Source organism: Grampus griseus (genome assembly GCF_964374135.1).
Source record: "Grampus griseus genome assembly, chromosome: 11".
NCBI classification, from domain to species: Eukaryota; Metazoa; Chordata; class Mammalia; order Artiodactyla; family Delphinidae; genus Grampus; species Grampus griseus.
This window is the reverse complement of record NC_139005.1, coordinates 94,002,019-94,025,513: the sequence shown is the minus strand read 5'-3', so window position 1 is coordinate 94,025,513 and position 23,495 is coordinate 94,002,019. Positions and strand designations below refer to the sequence as shown.

The window sequence follows — 23,495 nt, the reverse complement described above, 5'->3', positions numbered from 1 at the left end:
GTCTTGGGTCCCTTTGTACAGGTGTTGAGGGGCCCACCAGCCACCACACTGCAGAAGCCTGCAAACAGACAGCTTGGGGTGTCCAGCACCAGGGTCCTCACTCTCCGCAGGGCCAGGCCATGTGGGTTAGGGTAGGTTTGTGCTTTTGTGATGGACAGGCCACAGGATCAGGGAGGGCCGAGGGGCTATTCACCCAACCCTTAGCCATTTGGGTTTTTCCTGGCCAATCACAGCTTCCCTGGTCCCCCATCGCCTGTAGCTCCCAGGAAAAAGGCCAAGTGCCTGGGGTCAGCATTTGGGACCCTCCAGGAGCCAGCCCCATCTCCCACAACTCGCTCAGGCAAAACTTCTATGCTTCGAGTACAGCTATGCCCACCTCCAGACACACCCTGCTCTGTCCAGCCCTCATACCATCGCTCAGGCGATGCCTGGGTCACTCTTCCCACGTGTCTGCTGGTTCTGGGGTCACTCAGTTCAGGGTAAAAGGATGGCTCTGTGTCAGACTCGCCCGGGATGTGTTCCCTGCCCAGCCACTTATAACCCAGTGACACCAAGAAAGTCACCACGAAAGTCACTTCCCTGGTCTGTGCATGGAGCAGCAGTGCACACGGCTCAGGGCCACCGTGCAGAGTAAACAGGATGACACCTGAGCCCAGAAGATGGAAGCCGCTGACCAGTGTCACATGCCATCCCCTTGGACGCCAACCCACCCTCCACACGGTCCTCTCAGGTCCCACTGGCCACCTTCCGGCCCCCAGCACACACGTCCCTCCAGGAACACGCTGCCATGCGCAGCCACGGTGTGCGTGGCCTCTCCTCCGCCTCGATGGCTGGCGCCAGCATGGCGCTGGGAGGGAGGGCGAGGCAGAGCCAGGCAGGCTGCCCGAGCCCTCCTCTTCCCCAGACGAGCGAGCGCCCCACCCCGTGATGAAGCCATGGGCGTGGCAAAGGCAGCCAGCGCAAGGCTCTCTGGGGCAGGCAGGCGGCTTGGGACTTGGGCCCGGCCTCCCTCACCAGCCAACAGGCCACTGGGGGCGGGAGGGGACGCAACCCCAGGCCCAGCCAGCCTCCCACCCTGGAGGCTCCCGTCCTGGGAGGGAGCACAGCGTCTGGGCATCGCCTTGTGTGTCCTCATAGCGACCCCTCGAAGAGGACTGCCCACCACCGCCCTTCTGGGAGAGGAGGGGGGGCTCCAGAAGCTCAGGGGCAAAGCCAGGTCTCACCGCGCCCCCCTGCAAGAGGCCGCGGCCAGCCTATGGCTTCTGATCCACCTGCTCTGAAACTCAGGGTCACTGTTGCACGTTCCAGGCTCAGGTGCCCGAGGCCCCGGGGGATCCTGGGGTGGCCCCTTCACCTCCCTGGGCCTTGGTTTCCTCAGGTGTAAAGTGGGCCTGGCAACCCTTCCCCCCAGCAGCTCTGGGGGAAAGGCTTTGCAGGCCACATTGCCCTCTCCCTGTGCACGATGCCCAGGCCCCAGGGGGCCCTACGCTGCCCAGAAGACACCCAGAGCCCGTCAAGCAGACCCTCCCCACAGCTTGCAGCCCAGCCCAAAGCCAGACTCTTTAAGGTCAGGGTTTGGGAACAAGGTCAAGGGCTCCTCAGCGGGGCCCAGCTGAAGCCACTGAGACGATCTCACACAGGCAAAGGGCCTGGTTATTCCTGAAGCACAGTGGGTCCCAGCTTGCAGCCTTTCCCACCCCATGACCCCTGCGTGTCCGCAGACCATTCTACCACCACTTCCCAACCTTCTTCAGACTGACTTCAAGTCCATTCACTGCTCAGAAACTAGCCTTGACCTCAGCAATATGTCTGTGAAATCATGGGGTCAGTGTACTGTCTTTTTTCTAATAAATACTAAAATAAATGCATAACTAGTCAAATAAAAAAATACCCGTCCGTGACCCATTTGGGAAGCACTGCAGCTTTGGGAAAGTGGGGGTGATGGGTATGAGACAGAGACCCAGAGACAAGCAGCGGGAGGGGGGGGATGTGGTCTCCAGGTGTCAGGCTGGGCGTCACCCCTGCTCAGAATCCTGTCAGATCTGCTTCACCCTGAACTCCATGGAGGGTGGGGAGAGGGGCGGCGGAGCAGCTCAGGGGACAGGGGGTTGTGAGGGGAGGGGGCGGTACAACCTCCTGGAATGGCCATGGCTCAGGGACCACCTGGGGGATAAAAGGCAATAAGTAACCAGCCACTGACTGCCCGAGCCCAGGAGCCCCAGGGGCAGCCCGACCAGCACAGACCAGGCGGGTTCCCTTGACCTTCAAGCATCTCATCTGCTTAATGCCTCCACCTTTCCTCTCCCTCCTGCAGCCTCGCTGCCCTCAGCCTCCTTGGGGCAAAGCCACCCGGGCCAAGGACCTCACCTGAGGCAGAGGCCCCTGCCCAGCCTTGGAGACGCCCTTCCCCCCACCCCTGCCCTAAAAAAATACGACTATTCGCCCCTGGTTTTTCTAAAGAAAGACACCTAACTGGTTGACTAAGAGAGTTTGTGTGTTCTGGGGCATCTACAAGAGACTGTCACAACAACTAGACGCTCGGGAACAAGACAGACACCCCAACACGTGGACGGGCGGGATCTTAGCAGCGTTTCTTCTTTAAAGGAAAAAAATGCACCCTGAATCCCACCTCTTCTTCTGGGCCTGTCTCCCTGGCCACGGGGCCCTCGGGGGCCTGAGAGCCCTCTCCAAGCTACTCTCGGCCCAGGGGAGACGCCAGAAATCACGGCTGCCAACGCTCCGGCAGGACCTTCTGCCCTGGAGCGGGTCTGGCCTGGGCCCCAAACATCAGGCGAAAGCCCCGTCTGGGCCGGACCCGCACTCCCCACCTTCAGCACTTTCTGGAAGTCATAAGCTCTCAGTAGAAAAAATAAATAAATATATATGTCTGTCTCTATGTATATGCATATGTATACACGTATATGCACGGGCAGGACCACGCTGAGCCCATCTGAGCCTCGGCAGCCCGGACCCTGCTCCTCCCCCAGCCCCGGCGGCTCGGCGCGGCGGCCAGGTCGCGGACGAAGTATTGCTGTCTGCCCCTGGCTCCTGAGGTAAAGAAGGTGAGACGGGGCGGGCGGGCGGTGGCCCTCATCTCCTCCCCTGGCTCGCGGCGTCCCCGGGCTGTGGCTCCCCCGGCGGCGGCTGCGGCTCGGGCGCCCAGGGGCCCCGGGCGGCGGCCGGATCGGCCTGGCACGGCGGGTCCTTGCGGCGATCGGCGGCCCAGGAGGGGCTGCGGGCCAGGCCTTGGGGCCGGGCGGCGGCGCGGGGATGGCCGGGGCCGGCGGCCAGGCTGCTGGTACTGCTGAACCTGCGCGCGGGCGGGAGGCCGGGCGGCGGGGGCGGCGGCCCGAAGAGGGAGGTGAGCGAAAGGCTGCTGAGCGTCTCCGAGTGCTCGCTGCCCGCGCCCCCGCCGGCCCGGCCGCCCGCGCCCTCCTCGTCCGACGGGTCCATGGAGTCGTGCTGGGTGCAGCCCGGGCTGGTGGAGCCCCCGCTGCTGTGGCTGCGCTGATGCGCCCGCAGCCCGCTCAGGCTGAACTGGCCCCGGCTCCGCAGGCTCGGGCGACGGCGGGCGGCTGGCGACGGGCCGGCGCGGAGCCCCGGGGCGGGCGCGGGCGGCCCCAGGGCGCGTCGCGGGCTGTCGCTCAGGGTCAGGCTGTCCTCCAGCGTGGTCTGCAGGCTGCCCGCCGAGCTGCTGCGGCTGCCCTCCAGCGACGTGTTGCTCCCCGTGGCCTGCGGGGAGGTCACAGGGGATGGGGGGCCGCCCGGTGTCCCGCAGCCCGCCCCTCCCGGTGACACGCGGGCACGCCCAGTCCTCCTTCCAAGCCCTCAGGAACTCCCTCGGATCACACGCGGCATCCCAGGCTTCCCCTTCGCCCAACCACCACCTGTCTGAGCTCCTGGGTGGCCCTCCGACCCGGCCCCCTAACCCCACCCCACTCCCCGACCCTCGGGGGACAGTCGGCGTCATCCTTCTCGGACCCCATCAGACCCTGGTCCCCCCGCGGGTGGCGTAGGCTCCGGGCTCACAGGGGGTAAAAGCCCTTGGGCCCCACCCCACCCCTCTGGGACCTCACTTCCCACCACCCTCCCCCTTGCTCACCGGGATCCTCCCGGCCCCACCCCACTGCCCTACCCCCACCCGCACCTCTGCTCTGGCTGCCGCCTGGAAAGTTCTTCCCAGCTGATACCCACCCGCTTTACCCCTCACAGCCTTCCCAGCCCCTCCGCGCCCCGGCTCCCCGCACAGCCCCCTTCCCTGTGCAGCGTTCTCCCTGGCCCGTATCACTATCAAACAGACTGTACTTTCCATGCATTTCTTTTGGTGTATCTTCTCTCCTCTCACATCCCTGCAACGCACTAAACACTAAACTGTAAAACCCAGGAGGCAGGGACTCTGTCATCGTGCCGCCCGCTGTAGCCTGCAAGCCTAGCACACAGCCAGGCGCGCAGCTGGGGTCAGCAGTCACCGAGTGAGTGAACGACTACCTGCCGGGGCCCTGGGGCCCGCCCTCCCTCCGCCCTCCCTCCGCCCTCCCTCCGCCGCAGGGTGCCTCTCCCGGGGACCTGGTCCCTTCCCCCAGCACCCGCCCACAGAAGAGGGATGTCACGTCCGCAGACCCTTCTGCTCTGTGCTCTGGGCCCTGTGGGTGCCCAGGTGGTGGCCCTGACCAATCCAGTACAGGTGGTCCTGCAGACCAAGACCTGCCATCGCCCAGACCTGCCCCCCATCTCCATTCCTAGTAATCACACCCCAACCCCCTCAGAGCTCCACCACCCCCTGCAAAGCCTCCCAACGCCCCCTCCTCCCCATCCCCTCAAGCTACACCCCATGACCATCCTTCAGGGCCCCGCCCCCCCGCCACTGCGTCCGGGCCTGCCCCACCCTCTTCTGTCCCCAGATGCCCTGGGACCCGGCTCTGCCCATTTTATCAGCCTCTAGGGCCACCTCCTCCCTCAAGTCTCAGCACTACCCCCTCACTTTCCCAAGTGCCCCCAGCACTGCCGTGCCCTGTGCCTTCGGCTGGGCCCACTGCCTCCTCCTCCACCTTGGACTTAAGGGCCCCTCAGATGTCCCCTGACAGGAGAGCTCTCAGAGCTGGGAGTGCCATACCTGCTGGCGGAGGGTGCAGTTGACGCTTGGCAACCGCAGGGAGGCCCAGGAGCCCTGCAGGGCAATCTTGGGGAGGGTCCCGGCACCAGCGGCCTTCTCCTGTCCTTTCTGGCTGGCGGCCACAGCAGGGTGGAAGAACTCGGCCGGCATGGGCAGGAGTGGGTTGGAGGCATCCGGGGAGAAGGGGCTCGGGGGCGCTGCTGGGGAGGGAGAAGAGGGAGCTGGGGAGCAGGCTCAGGCCCCTGAGGCGGGTTGGCAGGAAAGGGCCACTTAACAAACTGGCTGTGAGACCGCGGGCTCCCTCTCTAAGCCTCGGTGTCCCCTTTGTGAAAGCAAGAGAGGAACACCGAGCCTGCCCGTGTAAGTCCTGGGAGGATGGGCACTTGGCAAAGGCACAGTTTCTGGAGCCAGGCAGACCCAGGCTCAAGGCCCCCTGGGTTCCTTCCTCTGTGAAATGGGGACCAGCTGCCCACCTCGAGGAGTGGAGAGAAGGCTATAAGAGCAGGAGGCAGCTGTGGAGCTCCCAGCCCCGTGCAGAGCACTGCTCACTGTGACAGTCACCCCCCAGGTCCTGACACCCAGGAGGTCTGGCCAGGCCTGGGGGCCCCCCTAGGACAGCAGGCAGGATGGCAGACCAGACAGAGTGCTGGGGATGGGGAGGGGCAAGGAGAGGGCGAGGGGGAAATGAGAGCTGGGGCCGGTCTTCGGGGGCAACCTCTGTCCACGGTCCCCTCAGTGCCTTCCAGGATGAAGATGGAAGCCTGAGTGTCCCCAGGTAGGGGGATTCCTAATCTATGTCTTATTATGTAAGAAAAATGCTAATGAACGGTTAGGTAAAGAAGATGGGATTTCGTTGGATCAGAAAGGCTCTTGGGTCCTGTGCCCCAACTTTTGGTTCGGGAAGTCTGGGGTCTTGGCCCCTCAGCCATGATGTCCAGTCCAGAGGCCGTCAGCTTTAGGGAAGGTCCTCGGAAGTCACTCCACCCCCAGCTCCTGGAAAGCGCTCAGGGCCAGGCCTCCCAGAATAGCACTTGGGGTGACCTCAGGATCTGGGGGCCCCTCTTCTGCTGAGCTCACCCCTCTGCCCCCTTCCCCAGCCAGTGCTGTGAAGCCAGATCCCATCACCCTCCAACGGGACTGGAAGTGAAGGTAAGTCCGTGATGGACCAGTCAACTGAGTCCTCCGTCCTCTCGCCCAGAACCCAGCCACAAGCCCAAAGCGCAAACAGAGGATGCTGAGGGTGGGGCTTTGTACGAAAGGGCTGTTGAGGACAACAGGCTTTCTGTTGTTCAGCATCACCTCGTGTGACGATCTGCGGGATAAACACCTCTCGAATTCAGCTCTAGAAAAACCCTTCAATAATTAGGCAGCTTTCATTCTGCTTGACGAGCTCTGTGTGCCAACGTGTTTCCTCTTTCACCACAGCTCCTAGGACACTCAGCATGAATCTTCCACTAGCCTAGACTTCTGGTATAATTATGATCTCATTTCTATCAGGCCTGAGATTCCTATCTTTTATTATCAGTTATCCATCTCGTTCTTTCTGGACTCAATATAATAGTTTAGGCAAAAACACCAAGGAAAAAACTCAGCCCGCCCCCTCTGAAGCCAACACCCGAGATCAGGGCTGTGGGGAGCTGACGGGGCTCCCACCCCTCACCTTGGTTGCTCTCGTGTTTCAGCCAGGACCGGACGGGGTTGAATGGGATCGACTCCATCTCACACAGGAAGTTCTCCGGATCCGACGAGACAGCCGTGTTGGATAAGGGGAAGAAGCATTCACCCAGGTCCCCTACCCGCATCGGCTCAGGCGGGTCCGGCTCACCCTACAGGAAAAGGGAGGTGAAAGGGGCAGGATGGTGGAGGGGGGACAGCCTGCCACAGCTGCTTTCATGCCCTTGCTCTTCAGCCCTTTGCTTGGTCGCTCTCACTGCCTGGGATGGCCTTCTCGCCTCGGCTACCTGGCCAGCAATCATCATCTTCCAAATCCCGGGTGAAAGGGCCCCGCCTCCAGGAAGCCCTCCCTGATGTCCCAGGCAGGTAGCAGTTTCCCAGTCACTCCCCTCATGACTCTGAGATCCTTGAGGGTCTTCCTTGTCTCTGTAGCCAAGTGCCTAGTTCAGACCCTGGTCAGTAAAAAAGCCAAGTCTAGGCGGGTGAAGGCACCAGAAGCCTGGCCAAGCGGCTGCAGGGCCTCCCTGTGAGCATGACCCTGGGCAGGTCCCTTCCTGTGGCTGAGTCTCCGTTCTTACAGCCATAAACGAGAGAGTAACCCCTCCTTCTGGGGCCTGGCACCCAGAAGCTGCCAGCCTTCCTTCCTGGCACTCCCTGGGCCCTAACCCTTCTCAACCCTGCAGCCCAAGGCGACCTCTGCACAGTAAGCTCCTCAAAAGCTGCCTCAATGTCCCCTCCAAGGCAGATGAGCCCCTACGAACTGTCCTTTGAGTCCTAATAAAACAGCACCCATCTAAGCCCAACGAGGCCCTAGAAACTGTGCACCCCAACATACTGTGTGGAAAACAGTGCAGGGGTGCAGGAGATACAGGAAGGAGCTGTAGGAGCTGTCAGCTGTCAGGGAGGGGATGGGGGGCAGGGAGGGGCTGGGAAGATCCACTCCCCCCATCCCAGCCTTTCTGGAGCTGATGGAGGACAGCCCTGGGGGGCAGTGGTGCCAAACCCAGGCTGCCCCAGGAGTCAGGGGTCAGGGGGACCGAGGCTCTCTTAGGGCAGGGCCACTGCACCCCAACCTCAGGCCAGGGGCTCCCTCTCTCATCCCTGAGCTGGGGCAAGAACGACTTGGCCTTGAGGTCACAAGCCAGGTGGCACACCTCCCCTGCCCGAGTCTGCAGGATCAACATAGTGGCCCTTCCAGCCCTCCTGGCCTCCTCAGACTGACCGCCTCTAGGGCAGAGGTTGGGGACCAGCCCCAGGGCTGGCTTCCCTGCTCTGCCTTGCCCGGCTGTGTGACAGGACAAGCTAACTCACTTCTCAGAGCTCTCATGTCCTCACATGTGAAATGGAGCCACATTATCGCTGCCACACAGAGCTGGGGAATGGACACACTGAGTGCAAGTAAAGTCTGGCACACAGTAGGTGCTTGCGCCTGTTTCAACTCTTCAGCCTTAAGGCCCCCTTGTAAGTTTGGCCCGCCAGGGACAACTCCCATTAAATGGATCAAAAACATCCAAGCTACAGTGAGTGGCCAAGGCCACTTGGATGCTGTGATTGGAGCCCTGGCTGGCCTCGTTGCTGTGTGGCTTCAGGTAAATCACTCTGCCTCTCTGTTCCCAGCCCTCATCTGATCAACAGGAGACGAGGGCCCAGCACACAGTGGGTGCCACTTAAGTGGTGAGCCAGGAAGGAACAGTGTTCCGGCACAGCAGGCAGAGGCCAGGCTCAAGGACAGACCCGCCTGCCCAGGAGCCCACTGGGCGCTCACCTTGCTGTCTCTGGGGCCAGGTGGGCAGGCTGCGGGGTCCTCCAGACTCAGGTCATCGCCAAGCAGGATGGACGAGGACCTGTCTGAGTTCAGGGAGAAGGCCTCTGTCTCGGCCAGCTGCACCTGCAGGGAGAGGCGGCAGCGTCGGGTCCCCCCTGGGGCTGGGATGGGGCAGTCCGGTCCTCCAGAAAGATGCAGGGCAGTGGTCAGAGAGGACCAGAGATCTGAGCACAGACAGCATGTCCACCTTGTGCAGGAACCCAGCCTGGGCAGGGGGTGGGAGATGACACGAGGGTGTCACAGCCTGCAGAGTGCCACGCCTGGGCTGGGCTGGAGGGCAGGTGAGCTGCCGTGAGCTGTGAACCAAAGCTGGTCTGCTTGCCCCCAGGCCAAGTGCCACTCGAGGCTGGCTGGGTCTAACTCACCCGTGGCCCTGTGCAGGCTACCCGCACGCGCAGAGGTGTTTGCAAGCCCGGAGGACCCTGGGGAATTTGAAGCCACTTCAGGTTAGGGGGGTTCCCAGGGGCTGGAACACCCCTGGGGACGAGCTCAGGGCCCCACTGGGGAGAGGGGAGAGGGCCCGCCTGAGCCTGCACAAGACAGGCCCAAGGCCACTGGACGCCCTGGGATGCCCATCCGGGAAACTCCACCTGGAGTTTGTCACAGAAAAGGCAAACTGCACCAGAGGTGACACATGGGCTTCCTGCTGGCCCCAGCAGCCCACCACCAAGGTGGGCCCTTTCTGAGCACCCACTGTGTACAGACACAGAGAGGGGCCTCGCAGCTCCTGAGGCCACGCCACAGGCCTGCACTGAGCGGACGGACAGGCCAGCCCGGGCTCGGGGAGGCAGGTCTGCCACAGCCCCCGGGCAGCATCGGCCAAGTCGGCCCAGCCAGGCCTCCGCCCAGAGCCGCTCTCCCCTCCGGCTGGTCCCCCACCCCGAGGCCCCAGCTCCCTCCGGGGCTGCCACTACCTCCTGCTTGTCATGGTGACACTTCTCGCAGCTGGCCGGGGAGGAGTAGTGGTGGAAGATGGAGCCGGACAGGTTGTCGATGATGGTCAGCTCCCCCTCCAAGGAGTCCTTGATGATTAAAGAGACGCTGTCCAGCCACAGGTTCTCCTAGGCGGACGGGGACGGGGTGGGGACAGGCGGGATTATCGGCCGGGTCGGGACGGCGGGGTGGGTGGGCACAGCTGCCCTCCTGGTTCTCTGCCCGTGGCCTGGGCCCGACCCCTCATCACAGGGTCGCCCCTTCAGTGGAGCCGAGCAAGTGGGGCCCGAAACGACAGAGCTTTCTGCCCGAGGCCCCCGCCCAGCTGCCCTCCCAGCCCTCTGCGACCCCGCTGCCCTCTCCGGGCCCCGCCCACCTGGGCTGGCGAATAGCAGTTTCGGATCAGGTGGCCCTCGGCGTCGCCCGCGCTACCCGCCCCTCCTGGCCCGCGGCCAGGCACGTGTGCCCCCGGGGAGCCGGCAGGTGGCCGCGGGCCGGGGCCCAGGCCGTGGGCAATCTCCAGCTCCAGCTCAGCGTCCATCTCAGCGTCCTCCTGGGCCTCCTTGTTGCTGTCGTCCAGGTGCTTCATGAGCACGGCCACCACCACGTTGATGAGCACGAACTGGGCCGTGAGCACAAAGCTGACGAAGTACAGCGGCGACACGAACTGCAGGCTGCTCAGGCAGCTGCGCTCATCATGGGTGCAGTCCCGCAGGGTGTCCTGCACCCGGCGGGGCGGGGAGGCAGTGGTGAGGCCCGGGGGCCTCCAGGCGCAGGCCTCATCTCTGTCCTCACGAGCCCCTCCCCACCCAGTCCAGGCCAGACCGCGGGCCAGGGCCGAGGAGCCTGCGCTGGGTGATGGGCAGTGAGGCCAACGCCGAGCGCCTGGCACCCGGAGGAGTGGTGCCCGGAGCCCCTGGCCCTGGTCGTGGGCCCCCAGGACCCTCTGGCCCTGGGCAGAGTCCTGTCCCCTAGAATCTGAGCACTGACCCCAGAGCAGCACTTAGGGGCAGACAGAGACCCTGGCCTTATCTCCACCTCACTGTGCTTCAGGGTCCCGGGCAGGTCCCTCTGCTTCTCTGTGCCCTGCACCCCCCTCCCGCTGGGCAGGCAGAGGGCCCGGGAGCCCTGGCTGTCAGGACCCGGAACCCAGCCCAACTCTCCCTCCCCAGCCCACCCACGTGTACCTTCATGATCCCGTTCCAGTTGTCGCCAGTGGAGACCTGGAAGAGCGTGAGGAAGGCCATGCCGAAGTTCTCGAAGGTGGCGTGCCGGCTCATGCCCTCACACGGGTTCTCGTCATTGCAGACTGGAAGGAGAGTGGGGTCAGCCCGGGCCGCCCTGCACTGCTGCCTCGGCCTCATCTCAGAATCCCACGACAACCTCAGAGGTGCGTGCAGACTGTGCCCAGCCCACAGATGGAGAAACTGAGGCTCAAGGAGGTGCCACACAAGCTGGCACTCAAATTCCGGTGAGCCTGGCTCCTCCCTCCACCCAGGTATCAATTCCTGAGAGAGACGATGGGGTGGGTAAGGACCAATGCCCAAGGGAGCCCCACTTTCTGGAGCCAGCCCTGTGCAGGGCTGGGCTGGATGTGGGCTGTGTTGCCCTTGGTCTGTGCCCTGGCCACTCTGCCTGCTGGGGCGGCACTGGCTCTGGATGGGCACCGGCAGGTGGAGCCAGAAGGGGCATCCCTGAGAGGCCAGACAGTTGGGGGGCCCCAAGTCGGCGGTCCACTGCACAGGCCTGGGTGTGCCTGTGGACCCAGGCTAGCGTCTCTCAAAAGCTGCTATTCACACTGGGAGGGGCACGTGGATGGCTGAGGGTCGCCCATCCATCCCCCCCCCAGGCCTGCTCTGGGGGCATCTCCCCAATACAAAGACCTTGATGGCACAGTCTGGTGGGGGAGTGTGTCTCAGGCCTCCCCACCCCTGCCGAGGCCCTCCACCAGACCTGTTCCACGAAGCCCCCAAGCCCAGGCCTGCTTCAGGCGTCACGCACCCAGCTTCCCGAAGAGCTCCACTCCCAGGGCAGCATAGATGAAGAAGAGCAGCATGAAGAGGAGGCCCAGGTTGCCCACCTGTGGGGACAGCAGGTGGGACTGGGCAGGGCCTGGGGAGGTGGCGGGCGGCAGGCTCCAGGCAAAGGACCAGCCTGAGGGTCGGGGCAGCTGTAACATTTCACCAGGCTCTGTGTCCGTGTCTGCCACCCCTGCACGACCTCCTGGAGGGCAGGCCAGGTCCGGCACAGAGCACAGGACAATAATAAAACACGTGTGGAGCCTTTGCTGTGAGAGGCCCAGTTTCAAGCACTCCACGTTCATTACTGCACACAGGGATCTATGAACTCTCTTTTACCCGCATTCTTCAGGGGAAGAAACAGATGTACCGAGAGGTGAAGTACTTGCCCAGGGCCACATCGCTAATAAGTGGTAGGACTGGGATCAAGCCTAGCAGGCTGGCCCCAGGGTCCATGCACACAGTCGCTACACCTGTGTGTGGTTAGTACCATCCCACAGATGAATGGAGAGAGAGGAAAGGAAGGTGCAGCAATAATGCCACCTCCTCCACGAAGCCTGCCTGGATTCCCTCAGGCAGACCAGGATGCAGTCTGACAGCATGAGAGTAACTGGTGTGTCCCTGTCACTGTCTCTGCCAGTCTGGGAAGTCCTTGAGAGCAGAGACATGGCTGGATTAATTCAGATCTGCTTCCTCAGGCCAGCATGGGCCCCGGCCACAGAGCGGAGTGAACATAGGAATCATGCAAGACTGGGGGCCCCGGAAGCCTCCTGCAAACGCAGCCACCCCCATCCCACAGCTCCTGTGGGAGAAAAACATCACAGATTCCAAACCTATTTCAAATCTATCCATAGTCCAGAGACCGCCTTTAATTCGTGTTATGGATGAGATAAGGGTCAAAAACGTTCCTGCCCTAGAAATGAAGTATCTCTAAGAACCCTCAGAAGACCCGCGTGAATAGAACCCGAGGATGTCTGCGTTAATTGCTGAAAAATAAACCACGTTAATCACAGACTCTTAATGCTTCTCTGCTGCAGACAAGGGTTTCCTTCCAATCTGTGCTACAATCACACCAACAGTGTCTAATTAAATGATTCTCATTCATTAATGAAACAAGCACTCATTGAGTACCTCTGAGGCCAGATGTGAGGCCCCGACTGCCGGAAGGAATCCGGCAGGGCCTGAGCCTCAGCGCAGCTTCCCACCCTGTGCGGGCCCAGGTCAGCATTTCTTCAACCTCACCTTTCCTACCAGCTCCCCCTCTTCCCTGCCCTCAGCATCTCCGAGTCTGCACGGCTACAGCAGCCTCCTCAACGGCCTCCCTCCCTCCAGCCTCTCCCTCAATCCATTCTCCTCACGGTCACCAGAGCAACCTTCTTAAAGGCAGCTCTGCTTGAGGCCTCCCTTATCCAGACCCTCCCGTGGCTCTCATTGCCCACGGGACAAAGCCCAGGCCTGCTGTCTTGACATCTAAGGCCTGTGTGATCCAGCCCTGCGGACCCCCTCCCAGCCTGATTCTCCACCCCGACCCCAACCACACAGAAAACAGACCCCATTTGCATATTCTGTTTCCTCTGCAGGGAAGACCCTCTCTCTGTCTTTGCCTGTTAAATGCCTCCTCCCCACCCCCAATACCCAGATCATGGGTCACCTCCTCTGAGAAGCCTTCCCTGATGCCTCCTCCCTCTGAGTGCCTGAGGCAAAGCCTGGAAGGATGGGGCTGAAGTTTCATTTTCGTATCACTTTACACAGAACCGAGGAAATGTCCAGGGTCAGCTAGCAGATGCTGAGGGGTAAGCCCCTCACCCCAATACCGCATGGTTCTTGGCACACGCATCTCTTAAAGTATAATTACTGTCACGTGTCTCCTACTCGAGGCTGGGACCTCCTAGGCATCTCCACGTGCCCTATGCCAACTCAGTGCTGGCCTGGGAGCCACCCTAGCATGGCCAGGGGTCAGAACAAGGGGAAAGGGGTAGGGGAAGGGGCAAGGAGGCCAGGCAGGCTGGGGGCACACTCGCCACCCCCGTTTCCATCCTTAGCAGACGCTTACCTGGCACTTCCTGTGATCCAGGCACCGTTCAGGGCTTTTTAAGCTTTAACCATTTTAAACCTCACAACACGCCTTTGAGGTCAGCGCTGATACCATCCCCCATTTCACAGGCAAGAAAACCAAGGCACGAGAGATTGAGTCACACACCCAGGCTCTCACCGGGGATGAGGCTTTGACCACAGGTCAAAAGGGCTTGAGTCTGGGCTCCAACCCACTTCCTGTCTACACCCTAACCCCCCAGCCCAGCACTCACCCCCCATCTCCCATGAGACAAATTCCTCTGAAGGGATTTCATGTTAGGAAAGACCACAGCTCTCTGAACGAAGGCCCTTGCTTTCCACCCAGACCTGCTGTAAGCCGTGTCACTTTCCCTTTGCAGCTAGGCTGCTGGGAAGCTCACACCAAACTCAAGAACGGAACTCATTAACATCCCTAGCCCAGGTTCCTGAGAGGGTTAGCTTTGCTTTCACCTGCCCTGGGCTGTTAATCTTTTATCCTCATTTTTAGCATGCTGTATCCGTGCCTTTTACTTTAAGACACTTAAAGTTCCTTAAGACTAGGTGAGTCATAATGAATAAATGAATGCATATGAGGTTCACCTCAGAGTGAGGTGAGACCACACTGAGGGGAGGGGGAGCTGGGACTGCAGAATTCCGAGGAGGACGAAAGATGCACCCTCTGTGGCCCTGACCCATCTCCCCTCCGGTCACCAATGTGGGGGGCTTTCCTAACTTCCCAGGGTTCTCACCCAGGTCAGGGTTTCATGCTGTCCCCTCCTAGAATGTCATATCTGTCACCTCTCCATCCACATCACCACCTCTCCTACCAAGCCACCTTACAAGGTCAAGCTCAAAGTGCCCTGACGCCTTCCCTGATTCCCCAGTGTGAGGGCCTCTCCCCACACCGCCCTGAGGCCTCTGTCTTCCCCTCCAGGCTGGTGACTCCTCAGGGCAGAACATGGGCGCTCAGCGGCAGCCCAGGGTCCGGTACACAGCAGGCGTGGGCAAGCGCTTGGCGAGTCAGGGAAAAAGAAGCAGAGGGGACCCCGCGCATCTCACAGCCCCTGGCTCACACTTGCTTCTCTGGAGGTGGGACTCTGCCCTGGCTCCGGGCAGCTCTGGAGAGAAGGGAAGTCAGGGCCCATGCGCCCCAGGGCCGCAGAGAGGGGCCACGGGAGCAGCTCTTACCTGGGGCAGAGCTTGCACCACGGTGTCCAGCAGGGCCCGCATCCCCGTGGCCATTTTCAGCAGCTTCAGCACTGTGGGCGACACCCAGCCCGGCCCATCAGCCCGGGCCAGTGGGGACAGGCGTGTGCACGTATGTGCTCGTGTGTGAATGCAGGAGAGTGAGAAAGTGGAGGAGCGTGAAATCAAGGACGACAGCTCCGCGATGCCGTACTACAAGCACGTGGGTTCAGCTGAACAGGGCAGTGAGGCCACAATGACCGACGCGTGAGTGGCCCTGGGGTCTCTCCCTTTCCCTCTGGCTGGAGAGGGCCCCAGTATTACTGCTGAGTTTCTCCGCCTGCCCCCTCACCACTTCAGAATCTGGGGGCAACATGCAGGGCAGGTGGAAGGGTGAGCATTGAGGCAGGAGGCTTTTGAAAGAAGTGTGAGGACAGCCTTGGGGAGAAAGGGAGGCTTCTGGGAGAAGGAAGAGGATTTCAAGGACAGCGCGTCCCAGGCAGTGCTGGAGAAATGCTGGTGAGGACCCAGTGTCTTCCCAGCTGCACTGGGTTCCTTTCAACCGAACCTGAGACTGGACCACAAGGACCAGGGTGTTATATGGAGGGGGTGTGCAGGGTGCAGTACAGAGCTGTCAGGACAAGGGTGCGTGTGTGCCCACGGGACGGTTGGTTGAGTGTGTGTCAAGTATGGGCTCCTCCTGGCTCCTGTTCCCCTGCTCAGCAGGAGGCCCGTGCTGCCCCGCAGCCCTCCCCCACGGGTCCCTCACCCCGGGCGATGCGCAGGACCCGCATGATACGGATGATGGTGGGGTTGATGGGCAGCGCCGCGTTGATCTCGATCTCCTCCAGCGTGATGCCCATCACCGACAGCAGCACGATGGCCAGGTCCAGCTGGTTCCACCTTCGCGGCCGGGCAGAGGAGGTCAGGAGTGAGAAGCAGGGTGAGGGGCACTCGAGGTTAGATACGCCCCAGCTGGGAGGAACTTCCCAGCTCTCCACCCTCCTGCCGTGGCCCAAGGGGATCCCTAACAGCCCCTCCAGATCCCAATGGTTCCAGCTCCTTCTCTGCCCCCCACAGCCTCTGATCCCTCAAGCAAGAGGCTGACCAGGCTAAATGAACATCTCTGGCCTCTGCGGGGAAAGAGGAATGGGCTCTGACTCCTAGGTCTGAATCTTGAGCCAGATGCTCCCCCTGTGTGGCCTTGGGCTAGTCCATCAACCTCTCTGAGCCCAATGTGTTCCCTCTGAAAAGGACTAGCATGAGATATGGCCTGCTCTGCCTGTGGGGTATGGAAGACCCACAAGAGATGGGCTGAGGAGGGCTTGGCAGAATGCCCTGCACCCATCAGGGCTGTAGGCAGCACACACCTGGGGTCCCTGGCCATCAGTGGCCAGACACTTATTGGTTCCCCTCCTCCAGCTGCTCCAGGCTTCCCCAGAGGTCAGGACTGCTTCCCCATCCTGCAGCCCACTCTCTGCTGCCCCAGCCCAGCTGCTCACCGGTCCTTGAAGAAGCGCCTCAGACCAAATGCCACCAGCTTCAGCACAGCCTCCAGCACAAAGACAGTGGTGAACATGTAGTTGCAGTACTTGAGGGCTGTCTCCAGAGACTGCAGGGGCAGCAAAGAGAAGCATGATCCAGGCCCCATGACCTGTCCCCCACCTTATTCCAGCCAGAAAATCTCTGCCTTTTAAGGGGAAAATTTACTCCATTCACATTTAATGCAATGATTTACATATCTACTTTCATGCTTTCCACCTTACTTAATGTGTACGATTTACTTTACATTGCTGTTTTCTTTTCCTTATTTCTGCTGGCTTGGTCCAATTGCCACTCTATGGAGGCAGTATGGGGTAATGGTTAAGGGTTGTGGTTAAGAACCAGACTGCCTAGATTTGAATCCAGACTCAGCACTTACTCCTTATTCACTGTGTAACCTTGGCAAGTCACTTGACCTCTCTGGGACTTAGTTTTCTGATCTATGAATTGGGGATGATAATAGCACCCCCCTCAGAAAGTTGCTATAAAAATTAAATGAGGTAATAGCCCAACACCGGACAGAATAAATACTTGGTAAATGTGAACTATTACTATTCTATTTCTTCATGTTAATTTAGAAGTTCTACAATTACTGTTCCATTCCACCAGTGGTTGCCTTCCTTTTCCCTGCACTTATAATATTCCTCTCCTACCATTTAAAATAAGATACTAATTCTTCATCTGAAGGCTCTGCTCTCCCCTCCTTCCCCCACTCCAGTAAGTCTTTAAGAAGACTTGCCCCTACGTACCCCTCACGTGTCCCTCACGCACACCGCCTGCAACTAGCTGGGAACTGGTCACCTCTCCTACCGCAGTGTTTGCCCCCAGCGGTCCTGCCCCTCCCCCAGGCTCCACATGCCCCGTAGTGGTGGAGCCAGCTGGCAGGCCCTGAATGCAAATCAAAGCTCCAGTCCTGCCTCCACCGCTCACTGGCTGAGTAACTTGAGCACATTTTATCTCTCTGAGCCTCGGTTTCCTCATCTACAAAAGCCTCCCCCGGGCACACCTTAGGATTGTTGTGAGGATTAGAGAGTTAATATCTGCAGTGTGTCCTGCAGAGTCACACTGAACATACCACAGCTACCGTCACCCATGTTCAAGGCTGGGTCCAGATGCCATCCCTCCTGCCCTCACCCCCGCCCCACCCCGCTCACGAGGACCGAGTGACCTCTCCCTCTCACTCCTCTGTCCTACCAGGCCCTGCGCCTCCTGAGCACAGGACCCCCGGTGGGGACGGTTCAGCCCCTGGGGTGGGGCCTTGCTGAGGACCCAGCCCCACCACGTGGCCTCGGGCCAGAGGCCGGGCTCACCGTGGGCTGGTTGTAGTGCTCCAGGGACATGGTGACCACGTTGAGGCAGATGATGCAGGTGATGAAGATGTCCAGGTAGTGGCTGGTGCACATGGAGTGGATGAGCAGCCGTGTGGGACAGTAGGTGGCATAGTAGGGCAGCCGCTGGGCCTCTGCAGGGGGTGTGGGGCGGCAGGGGGAGAGCGGCACAGACCACAGAGGGTTGGGGCCACGGTGGAGGCAGAGCACACGGAGCGCGAGGTGGAGGGGCAGGAGGAAGCCAGGGGGAGAGGTGCCAGTCTGCCCCAGGCCCTGGGAATCAGAGTTAGGTCTCTTCCCCCAAGCCAGAGCGCCTTGAGGGAAAGGGGTAGGACGTGAGGGAAGGTGGCAGAGAGGGCGCTGATTCTCCCCATCGTGCCCACGTGGGGAGTCCGGTCTGCTGGGGGCGGGGCATCAAGGCTCTGCCCTTGCCCTCTTCCTGGACTGAGCTGCCAGGGTCTCGTGCAGGTGGGCAGTGGGGTCACCATCAGACTCTGGGCGGACACCGAGAGGAGTCAGGTCACCTGGACAGGTGGATGCTGGGGGAAGGGCAAGGCCAGGGGCCTGGGGGCCATATTCTCTGTTCCCTTCTGGCTGCAAAGGCCCAGTGGCCGGGGTCACGCCCTGGCCTTGGCCCCTGAGCCCCGCCCCCCGCGTCACCCACTCACTCCGGCGTTTCTTCTCCAGGCGCCGCAGCCGCTTCTCCTCGCGCCGCCGCGCCTCCTCGGCCTCCTGGTGCTGCCGGCACTTGTGGAAGTTCTCCACCACGACGCCCACGAACATGTTGAGCACGAAGAAGCTGACGATGAGCAGGAAGGAGATGAAGTAGAGCAGCATCCAGGGGTTGTGGTTGGGCACCGGCTGCGGGGACCAGATGGGGCTGAGGGAGGCTGCTCGGGCACCGGGGGGCCCACCGTGCAGGGCGCGCCCCACCTCGCCGAGCCTCCGTGCGGTGGGGGCACCGGCAGCAGCCTCCTGGGCAGCTGGGAGATTTGAAGGAGGCAGAGGTAGGAAGTGCCCACCCTGCTTGGCACAAGTATGGTGCTCAGCAAAGAGAGCCCTCCCCTTCCCCGCCATCTGTCTTCTTCCTCTCACCCACCATCCATCCGTCCCCCATCCACTTATTCATCCGTCCACTCATCATCCGTCCATTTACCCACCCACCCACCTCTCCATCCATAGACTCATTCCTCCATCTACCCATCCATCCACTCACCATCCGTCCATTTATCCAACCATTCACCCATTTATTCATCCATCTAGAAACAAGGCAGGAAGCAAAGCAGCCAGCAGAGGAGAGAGCGCAACCCTGATGGAGTCTGTGTGTGTGTGCGCGTGTGTGTGTGTGTGTGTGCGTGTGTGTGTGTGTGTGTTGGTAGGGGTGGCAGGCAGGAGGGTACAGACTAAAACGTGGAGGAGGATGTCTCCACGTGCTCTATTCCCCCCACATCCCCAAGTCCCACCTCTACCTCCAGCTCTAGAGTCTACGGGGTGAGGCCCGAGAGGCCAAGAGCCCGAGCCTGCTTACAGGCCTAGGCGCTGCCCCCAGCCCCGATTCCTTCACTGAATGGGCCCTGTCGTGACCAAGACAATCTCCCTGCTCCTTCTCCCGTGGCCCCCACAGCCATGACACTGCCAACCCTGGTCAGCCGCGTGTCTTGCCTAAAGTCCCAGCCTAGCCCCAGAGGGGATCCCCACTCTCAGGGGGATCTTGGGAGCGAGGGCTCAGGCCTCCTCTCGGGCCCAGCCTCCTCCCTGACCCCTTCCACCTCCCACTCCTAAATCCATCCTCACCCAGCAGCCCCGCGAAGCTCCCGCAAGCTCACCTCGCTCTAACCCCTTCACTGACACCCACTGCGCTCAGCTACGCTCCACCCCCGGAGGCGTGCACAGGTCTTCCTGACCTTCCCACCCTGCTTCCCTGCGTCAGCCGCCTCCTCCCACACCCTCAGTTCTCCACACACGGGCTCTGCAGCCCTCCTGGCGGGGCCAGCTCGCAGCGCTCGCCCTGCACAGAGCGAGGCAGACAGAGCAGTGACTTACACCAGCCAGGGAGTGGCCCTCGTGGGGCAGGGTGCAGGCCAGGACGAGGAGGGGCGGGCTGTGGCTGACAGTGGGAAACCCCAGCTTCAGACCCCGGGGCCCCAAAGACACCGTGTCCCTCCCCGACTGCCCGGGCCGGACCTGGCCCAGCCACGCCCACCTGCTGGTCCACAGCAACAGCGTCCAGTCCATTGTACATGATGTTCACCCAGCCGTCCTTGGAGGCCAGCACAAAGAGGGACATCAGGGCCTGGAACCCGGGAGGAAAGGGTACAGGGGCAATGGGCGCAGGCAGTTCGGGCTGCGTCTGCCCCCTCCACAGCTCTGGGAGGCAGAGGGACAAGACCTTCCCCAAGTCCAGGGCAGAGCTGTGTCCTCAACCAACAAACCTTCTCTGAGGGTGCCCTGCGGGCCTGCCATAAGCCCTGCAGGCACTGCAAGAGAGTGAGACTGGGCCGGGAGTCCTGGGCTCCAGTCTCAGCTCTGAAATTAACTGCACAGGAAAATTCACGAGGCCTTTTCCTCTCACCCACAGAACGGCGCTAACACTTCAGTGACTGCCTGCCATGCTGGCTGGGAGGGTCAGCGGAGACTTTAAACTGGAAGGTTCCTGACAAACATGTGGGACCCTGCCACCATCACGCCAAGCTTGCCTCTGGCACCTGAAAACAGGAGCTCGTGAGAGAAATCAGGACCAGCCCAAGCTCGGCCACTCACTGGCTGTGTGACTTAATGTCTCTGGGCCCCGGCTTCTTCGCCTGTAAATGGCAATAATTGCTCCAACTAACAGATTTTAGAAACAGAGGTGATGCCCAGGAGACAGCCAGCCAAGGCTCCTACACAGACGGCAGGCCGAAGCATCCTCAGGATAGGTCTCCTGCCCTGAACTGGCCCCTCCTTCCGGCCCACCCAGGGCACAGACCCATCCTCTTCCCTTCCAGGCGGGAATGGTGCTGAGGGCTGCCCGGAAAGGGCTCAGGCCCAGGAGGAGGGCAGGGCAGGGAACAAAGAGGGAGCCCTCCCTGCCAGGGAGGTACACGGAGCCCTCACACACCAAGGGGCAAATGTCCCCGTGAGCCCCTGGATCACAGAGGCCTGAAGTACAGACGGCCTGGAACCTTGGAATCACAGACCAGCTGTCACTGATCCCAATTTACAGATGAGGGCACTGAAGCACAGAGAGGGTCAATACTGGCCTGAGGACACACAGCTGATAAATGGCCCCACAAGGGATCCAAGGTTTCGGGCCATGCCATAACCTCCCACGTGGCTCTGCAGGCTGAGAACACCCTACTCAGGGGTCCCCGGGCATCAGCCTGGCATCAAGCATGCCCAGAACGGGAAAGAGCTGGGGATGCTCCGTAGCGGCCCGGCCTGGGCCTGGCGCTGAGGTCAGGGAGTCAGGAGCACGATCATAAAGGGCCCCCAGTGGCTTTCCCTCAGCTCCTGGAACATCTCTTTTAAAACATTGTCTCGGGACTTCCCTGGCAGTCCAGTGGTTAAGACTCCGCGTTTCCAATTCAGGGGGCGCGTGTTCGATCCTTGGTCGGGGAACTAAGATCCCACATACTGTGTGGGGAGGCCAAATGAATAATTAACACTTAGAACAAAATAAAAATCTTTTAAATTAAAAAAATAAAACATTGTCTTACCAACCACTGAGTTGTTAAGAACTTGAAAATGTACTACTTCTGGAGAATCTGGAGGGGTGGGGTCACTGGGACCCAGTTCCTGACCCCGTTTCCCGGCCACTCACTGCCCCTCTGAGGCCCACAGCTCCTTTCCCAGGGGCCCCGGGGAGTGGAATCCCTGGGGATGAGCGCTTCCGTGGATACAGTTGGACGGTCCTCAGCAGAGAGGCCCGGGCCCTGGGCCACCCAGAGTTGGATCCTTGCTCCCTTCCTGTGTGAACTGGGGAAGGCACTCCCAGGCTGGTCATACCCAGTCACCTAGGTGGGCCCTCAAGAAACAGGAGCAGTTTGGGGGTGGGGGGAGCTCTTTGGAGGCAGCCAGCGGGGGGCTCTCATCTGGGACACGACTCAGATGGCCGAGCCTGGAAGGCCCCCAGGAGAGGGGACCAAGGGCAAAGCAGGAACTGGGCAGGGGCCTGCCTGCCAGCTGGAGCAGGGACCAGAGGAGATGGGTGATGGGAGAAGAAACCCACCCTGGGCCAGAGCTGGATACACTTTAGTCTCTGCCACAGCCTGTATGGTGGCCTGTAACACTCCCATTTTACCAACAGGGAAACTGAGGCTCAGAGAGGCCACACCTACAGTAAGTGGCAGAGCCAGGATTCACACCTGGTCTGGCTGACTCCAAAAATGCCTGTCTGGGCACCCCCCCCGGCCAGGGGGTGGGGGCCAGGAACCAATGTCCACTAAAGCACTTCCTAAATGCCAGGCACCTGCTGGACACCTGTATTCACGGTCCCTCAGCCTCACGCTACCTGCCAAGTGAGTTCTACCCCTACCCATTCTGCAGAAAAGGAAATCAAGGCTCGCAAAGCAGAAGCCCTGGCAGGGGGGGACTGGAGCCTGGTCTGTAATCCCAGGGCTGTCGGCACCAAAGAGCTGTCACCCCAGCCACCGGGGATGGGTCCGGTCAAGAGCAGAAGGGGGCACTCACCTGGCCCAGATTGTCGAAGTTGTACTTGTGGTGGACCCAGCGGTAGTTGGCGGCCACGCAGTCGGAGCGGTTGGTGATGTTGCGGGTGTCTATGCCCAGACAGTGGTAGAACTTGCCCTTGAAGAGCTGGGGGCAGGGACACGGGTCACAGGGTTAGTGACCATCTTGCCAGTGCTCCCAGGGGGTGGGGGGGGGAGTGCAAATCAGAAGAGGGCCCCGCCCCTCGGGGTCACTTCCTCCTTGTACGGCCTGAGCCAACCACTCCATCCCACCGTCTCTCCAAGTCCCCCAGCAGGAAGCGGGGCTGCTCGCATCCCATCTAACGAGTGAGGAACCTGAGGCCCGGTGGTGTCAGGAGGTTTTCCCAAAGTCATTTGAGGTTTAAGAAGGGGCAGAGCCAAGCTTCACACCCTGGTCTGTCTGATTCTTACTCTTCCACAGACCCCAGAGATCAGACACCAGTACCCACACTGGGGATTCGGGCAGTGACTCCACGCGAGGAAGTTGCCTGTACACCCCCGAGAGACAGAGCGACGTAAAGGGACGCTCTCTAGGGACCCAAGCCCTCTCCATGTCAACTGCCTGGAAGGGACAAGGCCACTGTCCACACAGGGTCCACACCAAGCCCGTTCTGCCCAGGAGGCCACGCTGTGAATCTCTCAGCAACCCCAAAGGACACCTGTGCACGGGGTTCCTCCAAACCTACAGCCCCAGACACAGGACCAGGTGGGGAGCCTGGGGGCCTCAGCACAGGGTTCAGACCCTCAAGAGATAGGGTCTCAGCAGCAGCTCAGACCGCAGAAGGCCCAGGTCACTCTGCCACCCCCCAGCACACACTCTGTTATCTGCCCCACTACTTGCTGTCCCCCCCGAGGCCTCATTCTACACCCGGGCTGGGTCCCAACCCCAAATCTGAGTCAGCTCAAGGCCCTGCCTGGGTCAGAGACCCTCCATGACCCCTACCCCAGAGGAGCCAAGCCCCAGCTCCTTAGCTGCCATTCCAGGTCTCTCCCCACTCGGCCCGGCTCATCTCTCCATGCCAGCAGTAGCCCCGGGGCTCTCTCTCCACACGTGCCCTGATTGGTCCCGCCTCCCCACACGTTGCCCATCTGCCCCTGACACACCTTCCCCCCGCCGTGACCTGCCCAAACCTCCTG

The 23,495-nt window shown here is 61.0% G+C and overlaps 1 protein-coding gene across 1 annotated transcript in view; it reads right to left on the bottom strand.

Annotated features, from left to right (window-relative positions):
• Positions 1-3,090: 3,090 nt before the first annotated feature.
• Positions 3,091-23,495, bottom strand: part of CACNA1I (calcium voltage-gated channel subunit alpha1 I) — a gene marked incomplete at both ends in the record, with an annotated part of 103,387 nt that continues 82,982 nt past the window's right edge. The window contains 15 exons of the mRNA XM_082666860.1: positions 3,091-3,732; positions 5,114-5,310; positions 6,774-6,939; positions 8,553-8,675; positions 9,527-9,673; positions 9,922-10,266; positions 10,733-10,854; positions 11,547-11,625; positions 14,804-14,874; positions 15,570-15,703; positions 16,303-16,412; positions 17,653-17,804; positions 18,339-18,531; positions 19,874-19,963; positions 22,339-22,464. Of these exons, the coding sequence (XP_082522986.1) occupies positions 3,091-3,732; positions 5,114-5,310; positions 6,774-6,939; positions 8,553-8,675; positions 9,527-9,673; positions 9,922-10,266; positions 10,733-10,854; positions 11,547-11,625; positions 14,804-14,874; positions 15,570-15,703; positions 16,303-16,412; positions 17,653-17,804; positions 18,339-18,531; positions 19,874-19,963; positions 22,339-22,464 (2,697 nt within the window). The remainder of the gene's footprint in view (positions 3,733-5,113; positions 5,311-6,773; positions 6,940-8,552; positions 8,676-9,526; positions 9,674-9,921; positions 10,267-10,732; positions 10,855-11,546; positions 11,626-14,803; positions 14,875-15,569; positions 15,704-16,302; positions 16,413-17,652; positions 17,805-18,338; positions 18,532-19,873; positions 19,964-22,338; positions 22,465-23,495) is intronic.